This window comes from Gracilinanus agilis, chromosome 6, assembly GCF_016433145.1.
Source record: "Gracilinanus agilis isolate LMUSP501 chromosome 6, AgileGrace, whole genome shotgun sequence".
In the NCBI taxonomy this organism is placed as follows: Eukaryota; Metazoa; Chordata; class Mammalia; order Didelphimorphia; family Didelphidae; genus Gracilinanus; species Gracilinanus agilis.
In genome coordinates, this window is record NC_058135.1 from 92,437,677 (window position 1) to 92,451,930 (window position 14,254).

The following is a 14,254-nucleotide window of genomic DNA, read 5'->3' on the forward strand; positions in this document are numbered from 1 at the left end:
GGGCGCGTGGCCCGGGGCCCATCCGTTTGGGTTTTGAAAAGATATTTTATAAGTGTATTTCCACAGAACTGGCTTCCTCAGGAATCCTCTGTAATTGTTGTTTTTATGCATCTACAAACAGTGCTCTGAGAAGGGATCTCTAGGCTTCGCCAGGCAGCCGCCCAGGATACAACAGCAGGTGTTAGGATCCCTCGTCTTAGGGAATGGCTTGGACTTGACCAGCCTATAAGGGACCAGGTGTTACTGACTGGCTCCAAGGCCTGCCCTAACTCGTACTGAGTTGCCTGTAACCCCTGGACAAGGGCACCCACGGTATGACGTGAGAGGGCTTTTGGAAGGAAAGAGGCACCAATTTAACAGATTTCCTAATGTTTATTATAGAAATAAAACTAAAATTTGTCTATGCTCACTAGTATTTCTGGATTGTAATTAAACATCTGCCTTTTTTCTTGTTTTCCAGAACCGCTAGCATATTTTTTTATTCATGGACAATAGGACTGAGATGAATTAATTACTCTGATCCAAGGAAATTAGATGTGCCTTATGTCCTTTTTGTGCTTTAAATGCATTTTTAAAAAGTGGCTACATTTAAAATCCAGGGGACAGGGTACAATTCTAGCCCAGCAAAACATTTTGTAAACGAATACTTCCTCATTTCTACCTGCATTTAATGAATGGCTGTGATTTCTTTCAGAGACATCTTCTTTGGGCCAAAGATCTCTTTTGTGATTCCTTGCAACAACCAGTGAGAATCTTCCTATCTGTCATAACTAGTAGAGAGCAGGCTGTGGAGCCAAGAACACCCAGGTTCGAATCCTGACTCTAGTTCTTACTAACTGTGATCTTGAGGAAACTGCTTAATCTTTTGGAGCCCAAGATGCTTATCTGTAAAATGGAGATAATAAAACCTACTTCCTAAGGTTGTTACGAGACTCAAATAAGATAAAATGCTTTGCAAAACCTTAAAGTGCCATGTGTATTCTAGACATAACCCCAACAGATCTGCATAATAATAATAATAATAAAAACTCTAACTGTTATGAGAAGTTGCTTCTATTCAGTATTGTTGCTGTGGAGTCATTTCAGTCATGTCTGATTCTTCATAACCCCATTTTAGGCTTTTCTTGGCACAGATATCTGGAGTGGTTTGCCATTTCTTTCTCGAGCTCATCTGACAGATGAGTAAACTGAAGCAAAGATTTGTTCAAGGACCCACAGCTAATGTCTGAGGTTCCATTTGAACTCATGAACATGAATCTTCCTGATTCCATGTCCAGTACTAAATCTACTCCGCACCACCAAATTCTTATTTGATGCCTTAAGGCAAAATGTAAACTTGTCATTGTCCAGGGTAAAAAAAGTTTGCCAGGCTGGTGACAAAAAGACAAAAAAAAAAAAAAAATTCTGATTTTTTTTTCCCCTCTTCGTGGATGCTGATGGCAAACTGTTTTATAAAACAATCTTATGGATACCTTTTGTTTTTATAATCACAGTCATTTCCAAATGTTTATCCTTCCCCTCCCTATGTACACGTACACAAACCCATCCCTATAACAAAGAAAAACTATTCAGCAAAAGCAACCAATACGGAATTCACATCCTGATTTTTAATTTAGTGGATTGGCCCATTTTCTATAGCTATTCAGTATAAACCAGAGAATATCTCTCACCCACCCTGTTAACATCTATGACCTCTGATCACATATTTTCCTAAGAAAACCCTCATATCTAACTTGACCCCTGGAGTCTTAAAGAAAAGGGCCTTCAAAGGCCGTCTGGGAACATGCGCTCCTGAAGTGTACACAACTGCTACATGACATAATTGCGTGTCGCCTTCATTCAGTTGATCCTTAATCTAAAGTAAGCTTAATAAAAGTATTGGAGGCAACTTCCTATGTCATCTCATCCTGCAAGTAAAATCCACAAAATGTCACTGACAACGTTCTTTGAAGTCACCTGTTAAGCACATGGAGTCAAGGAAAGAGGGTCGCCAATATGTACAATAATAAAACATCAGTTCAACATTCTTCAAATGTACAAAAACAATCCTTGAAATGTTCCACATTCTACAAAATTCTCTTACTGAGCAATACAAACAATCCAAATGCTCCAGCTGGAGTCAGGAAGATGGGTTCAAATACAGCCTCATACAATGCCTAAAAATTCACTGAATCATTGTCTGCCTCAGTTTCCTCATCTGTAAAATGGGAATAATAATAATAATGCCTACTTCATAGGATTGTTGTAAGGATAACACAAGATTACAAATTTAAAGTAATTTACAAACCTTTATAAATGTTAATAATTATTATTGTTGTTGTTGGTAATGATAATTTAAGATATTTCTACCAATACCCAAAGTTGAAAAGTAGGAGAAAAAAAAATCACACCCCTAGTAGTCTTTTTGTTTACATAATGCCTGACTGATGGCTTTGCCTCCTCTTGTCTCGTACCTCTCTCACGTGAAATGATTCTTTTTTGAGCTTACAAAGGCATAGAATAAGGAACCCTGTCTTTCTCCCCATGCTCTAACGTCCTTCCAAAAGAGAAGCTTCAGTCTTTGTTCATGAGAATTATATGTATTATCATCAGAGAAAGAATAGAAATGGAAAGAATGGGCTTTCTAACAACCATTCTCATATTAGGAGGATGAGAAAAAAACAGTACTTGGAAAATAAAAATTCTATGTTTCATAAACTAGTACTACCAAGTTATTAATTGAGAAAACTAAGCAACACTGATGATAAACATATTTGTCCCGTTTATCTTGTCCTTTCTGAAAACTACTTTGTAACATTAAGTTCAATTTCTAACACACAATAGCAAATTACAGGAGGGAAACATCCTGTTTCACTTCCAGAAAAAAAAAAAAGCTTTTATGAACAATATTGCATGTAAAACACAAATGTTGAAAAAGCCGGCTTTATAGAACTCTTGAATGATTACACAAGTTCTTTCTGCCGGTACACCTATTCATAAAAAACAAATACTTTGTTCAGCCAGAGTGAATGAACAATGAATTGATGCCACATATTAGCATTCAAGTTTTATGGCAACTTCTAGTTATATTGAAAAATCAACTAAACTTTCCTTTATTCTTCATAAAAATACTCAGTTTCAGATGGCAAGTACTTAAGTAGAGTTATAAAATTTTGCTTTCTTTATATGCATGTGCCAAGCTCTCATTAAGAGAGACTTCATATACATATTCGTCTACTGAACACATTGCAAGCAAATAATAATACTTTTTAATTAGTGATTCTTTCTCCATAAAATTTCTCTGAATTTTCTCCAGCCTATAGATAGCCTTTGCCTTTATTTTTTTTTTTAATTCTGTGGTTTAGTAGCTTACCTTAAAGAGCCATTACAGAATTGGCAGCATTCCACCAAAATTATGAACAAATATGCAGAGGAAAAATTAAAGATGGAAACTTTGCAAATTGTCCCCCCTATAATTACAAACATACAACGACTTGTCTTTCCACTAAAGTTAATTTCACATGAAATTAATGGGCCTTTTAAAACTCCATAAATAATCATGGAATCACAGTTTCTTCTCCCTTCTCCCCTAAAAAACATTTTATATAGTGAAATAGCATGATAGGGGAAAAAAATTCATCCCATTTTCCATAGGCACAGAGAGCTTTTATCTAGACTTTCCCCCCATTATCAAGTTTAACAAAATTTTGGATGATTGGCAAGTGTTTGGCAAATTTGCAAAAATTCGTTCAATTTAATTAAAATCATTTTAACACTTTTGTAATGTAATTGGGCAATTGCATTCTTCACATTGCCACCAAAATGTTATAATTTTAAACTATTCCATTTTTATAAGGGACTTCTAGAAGACAAAATATATCTTTCATAGATTTTCATTTTCATACCTATTTTCATTAAAAAGCTATAGTTGGTCATTTTTTTTTTAACCCTTACCTTCCGTCTTAGTCAATACTGTGTATTAGCTCATAGGTGGAAGAGTGGTAAGGGTGGGCAATGGGGGTCAAGTGACTGGCCCAGGGTCACACAGCTGGGAAGTGTCTGAGGCCGGCTTTGAACCTAGGACCTCCTGTCTCTAGGCCTGGCTCTCACTCCACTGAGCTACCCAGCTGCCCCCAAGTTCTTAATTATATAACAGATATGATACCTTATCTAGGGGTTTTTTAATTAGTATGATATATATTAAATGGAGGAAATGATAAGATTCATAATGGGTACAGGTATAAGATATCACAGATATACTACATATGTAAATGTTGTACTTATGCTGGGGTGTATGGTTATTTGAAGTTCCAGGTTTCCCTTCGTTCAAGTCCTCACCTGAGATGGTTATATCTCCATAGGTCAGACCAAAAGCTGGCATTAATTCTCTATTTGCAAGCACTGGGCATGACACATTATTAAAGGCTCTATTAGAAATTAAAGGGGGAAAAACAGGCAAATAGTATATATTGCATAACACGAATAACTGATTTTACAACATTTTGGATGAGAGCAGTGGTAGGAAGTTAGCCTAAAATTCAATTGCTCAATCATATAAGAAAAAAAAAGATTTAAAACAAATGCTATCAAAAATGCCAAGCTTGGGGGCAGCTGGGTAGCTCAGTGGATTGAGAGCCAGGCCTAGAGACGGGAGGTCCTAGGTTCAAATCTGGCCTCAGACACTTCCCAGCTGTGTGACCCTGGGCAAGTCACTTGACCCCCATTGCCTACCCTTACCACTCTTCTGCCTTGGAACCAATACATAGTATTGACTCCAATACGGAAGGTAAGAGTTTAAAAAAAATGCCAAGCTCTTAAAAGCTTCAACTTTTATAAGGTTCTTCTAAAAGAAAAAATACCTCCTGCGCATGGCTTCTCTGTAGTCACTAGAAAGCTACGACTAAGCTCATAAGCAGATAGTGAGCAGTCCTAAAGGTACCACAACGAGTCCTTTGCAATGGCAGAGTCCCAGAACTAAGAGCTTTGTAAACCTTCTGAAGTCTTCTATGAGCCACTCCTAGGAGGTCAGCAACATGGCTATGTGAAGTTCTACAGAACTGCCCCTATAGACACGGCCTCTGTGCTGCCTTCCTCTGGGCCATTTTCGGTTTCCAAGCAGTTTTACATCTCCTCACCCTACTCTCGCTGCTCTGAGATTCCTATTTTGTTAGCAGCTGTGGTTTGAGGCTCTCAAGCAAAATGGTACTATTTGAAGATCATCATCTACTTTGTGGCAGAAATCAACCCAGGAACAGGGTCTGTTGGTGTCTCCCACCGTTGTCATCGTCTTCCTCATCTTTGGGGTTCCCCTTTCTAAAGCTTCTCCTCAGAGTCAAGTCTTGTTCTGTCTCAATACTCACATAAAGCGACCTGTGCCCTATCTTCATGTCTTAAAAAAAAAAAAACCTTTGGAGAAGACGTTGTTTATATGAAAGATGGTACTTTGCTTGCTGGGGCTTCTAGACCATCTCAATTTGTCCTTAATTCATTCTTGGAAGGCAGCAGGGCTTGTGCAAAGCAAGCACACAGACTCAGAGTATCCAGCATCTAGCCTGAGTTATATAAACACTGACACTAATGCTATTTAATGTTGACAAAAAATAAAATGGATATTTGGAGATCTCATCTGGCTAAACAAACATTATTTGAACTAAAATGCCCCACAGTTTAATTCTCAAGTTAGTAAGCATCATTTTTAGCCAGAAAAAAAAAAAAATATATATATATATATATATATATATATATATATATATATAATGGAGTACATGATTCTCAGACTGCATGAATATAATAAATGAGTCTCAATCAAGGAAAAAAATAAGACAGGCAATAGCTCCTGGGAAAGTCATTTGATAAGGTAATAAGCATAAAGTATCCGATGCATGGTTGTACACATGCGTATACACACATACATTTATGTATACATATGAGCATAAGGAAGGCTTAGTAGATAGAAAGCCAAAGTCAGGAAGACAAAGCACACACTGGTATACACACATGTCAGGATGTACATATATTTATGTACATACATGTGTTTATGCTGTAAACACATTATTTATCAATTCACAATTTCACATATAATTTAAAAGCTACTTAACTTAGTTTCATTTGAAAAAACTAGCCTTTTCTAACACATTCAATAAAAGTAAAATGAAAACTCATTCAATAACCAAAATTATTAATATTTAACCACACAGCTACAATGTGAGATCTGACAGTCATATTTCTTTTGTTACTTTTATTATCACTTTTTTTTAAACCCTTACCTTCCATTTTGGAGTCAATACTGTATATTGGCTACAAGGCAGAAGGGTGGGCAATGAAGGTCAAGTGACTTGCCCAGGGTCACACAGTTGGGAAGTATCCAAAGCCAGATTTGAACCTAGGACCTCCCGTCTCTAGACCTGGCTCTCAATCCACTAAGATACCCAGCTGCCCCCTTATCACTTTTGTGAGAATATAAGCAATGTATTTTCATGAGTAATGCATTTTCCATAAGAAAATTTCCTTTGCTTTTCAAATATTGAGAAGAAGTTTCTATTTCAAACAAAAATTTAAAAAGCCTCTCAACTCTCTGGGAAACAATCAAGTATATCAAAATACTGACATTTAAAAAATTCATTTATATTTGTATTTTGTATTTTATTGATTATATTTGATATTTGTAGTGAGTATTCCAAGGTGAGCATTCTCTCTCTTTCACTCTCTCTCTCTCCCCCCTCTACCATGACTACCATCTCAGTTCCATTTAACCAATTAGCATCTAACATCAATTTAAAGAGGGATATTTACTTCAGATATATCAAGAACTAACATTTCTGCCCTCCCCACACTTAAGGGGGCACACTCTACTCCAGAGAGATCAAACTCAAAATCCCTCTTGCCTATTGTCTTAGACAACTACACATTTATATTATTTATGTTTTATTGTATTCTTATTTTTTAAAAACATTTCCCAATTACATTTTAATTGGCTAGTATGACATCTCTGCTTTACTTTATACCACCTCAGGTTTTGAGGAGAGTGGGCTCAGACTTAGCAAAGTTTCTACATAGTATTGATCTTATCGTGTTCCCATCTAAATTTCACATTATTGCCAAATGAGTCCTCCTCTCAGCTACCCCTGGGTTCAGTTAAAAAGCTAATTCTTAATCTTCCATGCCGGACTGCCTATAAAACTTACTATGGACTCAACTCCTACACTCTTGGACAACCTGGATGGCTCACTCTCTTGATTTCTTTAAACTCACAAGGTCAGAACCTCCAGATTAATCTCCTTCATCCAAAACAAAAAAAGAAATACCAAGGTAAAGAACCAAAGCTTGTTTTCACGGGGCCATGCATTGGCCACAGAGAAGAAAGAACCAAGACGCCTCTTCTAATCTCTTTCCTTACTATGATGCTGCCAGCAAAGGATTCAAACTAACAGAAGTCTCGTAGTCGTCTCTGCTAAGAGGAAGCCTGAATTCCACTAACAGCTTTTGAAAGTACCCCTGTTCTGGATCAAAAAAATGGAGCCAAAGAGGCTACTGTCAGCCATGTGCATCATTAGTGGCCCAGAACCAGTTACAGAATGTCTACACATGATCCAAAATGTCATCTCCTTCATATTTCATCATGATTTCACCAGAAGCAGGCTCTCAGCCTCTATCATGTGGACAGTAGCATCAATGATGCCGTGTACATGCCAGGTTCTTATTACAATTTAAGTTATTGCAAGGGAGTTTTTATTTGGGAGAAAGAGAACTTGGTGGGGAGAGGTAGTGATAGTGATGCTAAAAGAAAAAGGAACAAAAGATGCCAATGAAATATTTTTTAAACACACAGAAAAGAACAAAAAATTCACAAATAGTTACCGAAAATAGAACTACAGAACTGCCATGATAAATTTGTTATGTGCTATAAAAGCTGTAAAATAATCTCAAGATGTACATATCATTCGAGGTTTCCCTTTCAGTCCTCTTTTTTATGTTCTTTGTATACAGAAATGATGTTTTTGATGTTGTTCAGCTCATTATAAAAAAGAATGAAAAGGAAATAATTTTATTAAATGATTATTAACCAATATTAAGTTTTAAAAAAGGAAGCCCCAAAATTTTTAATGTCATCACTTCTGCTTGGGGAAAAGTTCTATAGATTCTTTATACCAAGTACATTTATATCATCACATTTCATTTTAGGTATTTTAAATATTTCATAAGTATTTCTTGTACAAAAGTCTCTGACATCTCATTATGAGGTGAAACTGACAGTCTATCTTTTTAAAAATTTATCTAACTTGTACACTTTTAGTTGAATTGCCTTTAAGTCAATGTACAGGTGAATGTCGTCTTCTCCCCCAAGTACTAGCACCCATTTCAGTGAACTCCTGGAGAGAACACAAAATCCTTCATTCACATATATGTTGAAGGGTAAAGAGGAAAAGGAGAGATTTGTTATGGCTCTCATAGTTTTTTAAAGGAATAAAAATTTAGGAGGAAAATATTTTTTGAAAAGTTATATAATATCGTTTCCTCTTCCTTTGTTGAGATTTATGTAATTAGCTTCTTTTGTAGAGTATGAAAGCCTTCATGGAGACTAGTAACTCCTTATGACCAAGAATTATACAGTATTTGAAATGACTTTTTTTTTTAATGAAAAGTCCTAAAATCCTACTACAAGACTTTGGGAATTTTATCTCTAACATGTTTTTTAAACTCTTACCTTCCATCTTAGAATCAATGTTGTATAGGTTTCAAAGCAGAAGAGCAGTAAGCCATGAATTTAGATGATTTGTCCAGGGCAAACAGTGGAAAGCTCAGATTTGTCATATTCCTCAATGCTAATGTACATCTGCTAGAAAGTGGATAGGAACTAACATATAGTCATGTTGCTAGACTGGTTTACCAGTTAGGGATCAGAGGAAATTGAAATTTTGGGATGTTCAGGAAGCAGAGCCAAGATGGCAGAGTATGGGTCAGAACCCAGATGAATTCTTCAAATACTCCCTTTTAAACAACTTTAAAATAACTCCACAAATCAACTAAAGCAGTAGAGCCAGTCAAATGTTAGAGGGAAACATTTTTTTCCTATTTAAGATAACATAGGAAGTCATAAGGAGAGGTCTATAACACCATGGTGGGCATGAGAGTCAGCAGCAGCATCTGTGGTGGGCTTTAAAGGCTGCTCTGACAGCAGCAACAGTAGCTGCAGCCGCTTCAGGAACTCTCATCCCAGAGATGGTTAAGGTGGTTGGACAACTGTTAAGAAAGAGATCACAGAGGATACATGGCTGGCACTGTGTACAGCTGGTGTTGACTGGCAACTCTATTGCCCATATGCAGTACTGGGTCTCAGATCCATGGTAGAGACAAATGCTGCTGTTTGGTCTCAAAGGAGCAGGGGTCTTGGTCACAGTTATAAAGTGGAGAGGATGGTTGCAGGGGAGCAGTAGACCTTCCTTGGGAAAGACCACAGCACAGACTAAGAGAGCAGGGACCACATCTCTCCCAGATCACACCAACTTGGAAGCCCTGAAAACTTGCAGATCCCCCCATAACTAGCACTGCAAACAGCAGCATGAAAAAGCCTGAAACTTGGCACAGTGCATCCCTATTCCCAGGTGAACAGAGCACAATTTTAATAGAAAGGTCAAAGTGAAGAGATAGCTGGGGAAAATGAGCAAACAACAACAAAAATAACTTGACCATAAAAAAATGACCACTGTAGTGGAAGGAAAGACCAAGTCATAAACTTAGAAGACAACAATGAAAACAACTACAAGCAAAGTCTCAAAGAAAAATGCTAATTGGACCCAAGGCCAGCATGAATTCCTGGAAGAGGTAAAGGAAAAGTAACAGAGGAAAAACTGGGGTGGGGGGAGGGGGGAATAACTGTTGCAAGAAAGTTATGAAAAGAGAATTAATAGCTTGGTAAAATCAACACATACATACACACAGACACAAAGAAAATAACACTTTAAAAAACAGAATTAGTCTAATGGTAAAAGAGGTAAAAAATTCACTGAAGAAAAGAACTTTTTAAAAAACAGAATTGGCTAAATGAAAAAAGAGGTACAAAAGTTCCCTGAAGAAAATAATTCCTTACAAATGGGTAAGTGGAAAGTAAAGACTCCATGAGATTTCAAGAAACAAAGAGAATGACAAAAAAAAATAGAAGAAAATGTAAAATATCTCACTAGAAAAAACAACTGGCCTATAAAATAGGCCTAGGAGAATTCATTTAAGAATTAATGGATCAGATCTCTGGGAAAGGAAAGACTTTAAAACCAAGCAAGAGTTAGAGAAAATTACAAAATGTAAATTAAATGGTTTTGATTATATTAAACTAAAAAGATTTTGTACAGACAAAAACAATGTAGTCAAAATCAGAAGGGAAACAACAAATTGGGAAAAAATCTTTATAACAAAAAACTCTGACAGGGGTCTAATTACTCAAATATACAAGGAGTTAAATCAATTGTATAAAAAATCAAGCCATTCCCCAATTGATAAATGGGCAAGAGACATGAATAGGCAATTTTCAGGTAAAGAAATCAAAAGTATCAATAAGTACATGAGAAAGTGTTCTAAATCTCTAATAATTAGAGAAATGCAAATCAAAACAACTCTGAGGTATCACCTCACACCTAGCAGATTGGCTAAAATAAAAGAAGGGGAGAGTAATGAATGTTGGAGGGGATGTGGCAAAATTGGGACATTAATGCATTGCTGGTGGAGCTGTGAACTGATCCAGCCATTCTGGCTGGCAATTTGGAACTATGCTCAAAGGGCTATAAAAGAATGCCTGCCCTTTGATCCAGCCACACCATTGTTGGGTTTTTACCCCAAAGAGATCATAGATAAACAGACTTGTACAAAAATATTTATAGCTGTGCTTTTTGTGGTGGCAAAAAAACTGGAAAAGGAGGGGATGTCCTTCAATTGTGGAATGGCTGAACAAATTGTGGTATATGCTGGTGATGGAATACTATTGTGCTCAAAGGAATAATAAACTGGAGGAATTCCAGGTGAACTGGAAAGACCTCCAGGAACTGATGCAGAGTGAAAGGAGCAGAGCCAGAAGAACACTGTACACAGAGACTGATATACTGTGGTAAAATCGAATGTAATGGACTTCTGTACTAGCAGCAATGCAATGATCCAGGACAATTCTGAGGGATTTATGGTAAAGAACGCTGCCCATATTCAGAGGAAGGACTGCAGGAGAGGAAACAATAAGAAAAACAACTGCTTGAACACATGGGTTGAGGTGGACATGATTGAGGGTGTGGACTCGAAACTACCACACCAATGCAACTATCAACAATTTGGAAATAGGTCTTGATCAATGACACATGATAAAACCAGTGGAAATGGGCTTTGGCATGGGGGGGGTGCGGGGGGGTGAAGGGGAAAGTAGGAGCATGAATCATGTAACCATGTTAAAAACGAATATTAATAAATGTTTTAAAAAAAAAAGAATTAATGGACTACCTGAAAGTCATGATCAAAAAAAGAGCCTGGATATTATATTCGAAACTATAAAGGAAAACTATCCCAATATCTTAGATCTTGATGGCAAAATAAAAATTGAAAGAATTCACCAATCATCTCCTCAAAGACATCCCAGCAATATAATAGCCAAATTCCAGAGCTTCCAGATCAAGGAGAAAATCTTGCAAGAAGCCAGGAAGAAACAATTTAAATATCATGGAGCCATTGTCAGGATCACACAAAATTTAGCAGCTTACATATTAAAGGATTGGAGGGCTTAGAATATGTTATTTCAGAGAGCAAAGGAGCTAGGATTACAACTAAAAACAATATATTCAGCAAAACTGAATCTATTCCTTTTTAAAAATATTTTTCTCTCTGAGGGATTTATGGTAAAGAGCGCTACCCACATTCAGAGGAAGGACTGCAGGAGAGGAAACATAGAAGATAAACAATTGCTTGAATGCATGGGTTGAGGCGGACATGATTGGGGATGTGGACTCGAAACTACCACACCAAAGCAACTAACAACAATTTGGAAATAGGCCCTGAACAAGGACACATGTTACAACCAGTGGAAATGTGCATCGGCCATGGGTGGGGGGAGAGCGGGGGGTGAAGGGGAAAGTAGGGGCATAAAGTATGTAAACAGGTTAAAAATGAATATTAATAAATGTTTAAAAAAATAAAAATATTTTTCTAATTACATGAAAAACAATTTTAACGTTTTTTTTACATTCTGAGTTCTAAATTCTTTCCCTCCTTCCCTTTCCCCTCTTCACATTGAGAATATAAGCAATTTATCAAAATGTAATAATGTGAACACTGCAGTAGCAATTAGAGAAAAAAAAGAAATTGAAAGGATTAAAGTAGGCAATGAGGAGACTAAACTATCACTCTTTGCAGATGATATGATGGTATACTTAAAGGACCCCAGAAAATCAACTAAAAGGCTAGTGGAAATAATTAACAACTTTAATAAAGTTGCAGGGTACAAAATAAACCCATATAAATTACCAGCATTTCTATATATTTCCAACAAAACTCAGCAGCAGAATTAGAAGAGAAACTCCATTTAAAATAACTCTAGACAATATAAAATATTTAGGAATCTATCTGTCAAAACAAACACAAGAATTATATGAACTGAACTACAAAACATTTTTCCCACAATTAAAACTAGAGCTAAACAAGAAAAACATTAATTGCTCCTGGGTAGGATGAGCTAACATAATAAAAATAACAATCCTATACAAATTAATCTACTTATTCAGTGCCATACCTATTGAACTACCAAAAAACTTTTTTATAGAATTAGAAAAAATTATAACAAAGTTCATCTGGAAGAATGAAAGATCAAGAATATCAAGGGAAATAATGAAAAAAATGTGAAAGATGGGGGCCTAGAAGTACCAGATCTTAAACTGTACTACAAAACAGTCATCATCAAAACAATATGGTACTGGCTAAGAGATGGAATAGACTAGGGGTAAACAACCTCAGTAAGCCGGTGCTCTATAAACCCAAAGACCCCAGATTTTGGGAAAAGATCTCACTATTTGTCAAAAACTGCTGGGAAAATTAGAAAACAGTATGGGGGAAATTAGGTTTAGATCCACATCTTACACCCTTTACCAAGATAAATTCAAAATGGGTAAATGACTTAAATATAAAGAGTTAAATAATAAATAAATTAGGTTAACATAGATGAGTATACCTTTCAGATCTGTGGGAAAGGAAGGAATTTAAGACTAAGCAAGAGATAGAGAATATTGTGAAATGTAAAAAGAATGACTTTGATTATATCAAATTAAGTTTTTCTACAAACAAAACCATGCAACCAAAATTAGAAGGAAAGCAACAAACTGGGAAAACATTTTTATAACAGAACTCTCTGACAAAGTTTAATTTCCTTATATATTTCCCAAATATATAAGGAACTAAGTCAAATCTACAAAAAATCAAGCCATTCCCCAGTTGATAAATGGGCAAGGAACATGAATAGGCAGTTTTCACCGGATGAAATCAAAACTGTCAATAAGCACATGAAAAAGTGTCCCTTCGGATTAGAGAAATGCAAATTAAAACAGCTCTGAGGTACCACTTCACACCTAGCACACTGGCCAATTGGTTCAACCATTCTGGAGGACAATTTGGAACTGTGCACAAAGGGCTTTAAAAGAATGACTACCCTTTGAACCAGCCACCCCACTGCTGGGTTTGTAACTCAAAGAGATAATAAGGAAAAAGATGTACAAAAATAATTCATAGCCACACTCTTTGTGGTAGCAAAAAATTGGAAAATGACGGGGTGTCCATCAATTGGGGAATGGCTAAACAAGTTGTGGTATCTGTTGGTGATGGAATACTATTATGCTCAAAGGAATAATGAACTGGAGGAATTCCATGTGAACTGGAATGACCTCCAGGAATTGATGCAGAGTGAAAGAAGCAGAACCAGGAAAACACTGTACACAGAGACTGATACACTGTGGCATAATCGAATGTAATGAACTTCTCTACTAGCAGCAATGCAATGACCCAGGACAATCCAGAGGAATTTGTGAGAAAGAACGCTCTCCACATCCAGAGAAAGAATTGTGGAACCAGAAATGCATTAGAAAAATATATGATTGACCACATAGTGCATTAGGGATATGATTAGGGTTTTGATGTTAAAAGATCGCTCTACTGCAAATATGAATATCATGGAAATAGGTTTTGAACAATGATACATGCATAAACCAGTGGAACTGCTTGTTGACTTTGAGAGGGGGAAAGAGAAAGCTGGGGAGGGGGC

The 14,254-nt window shown here is 36.5% G+C and overlaps 1 protein-coding gene across 1 annotated transcript in view; it reads left to right on the forward strand.

Moving 5' to 3' along the window:
• SCRG1 (stimulator of chondrogenesis 1) overlaps positions 1-756 on the forward strand; it is a 193,774-nt gene extending 193,018 nt beyond the window's left edge. Inside the window, exon 4 of the mRNA XM_044681673.1 lies at positions 695-756. Within this exon, the coding sequence (XP_044537608.1) occupies positions 695-749 (55 nt within the window). The 3' untranslated portion in view covers positions 750-756. The remainder of the gene's footprint in view (positions 1-694) is intronic.
• Positions 757-14,254: the final 13,498 nt, after the last annotated feature.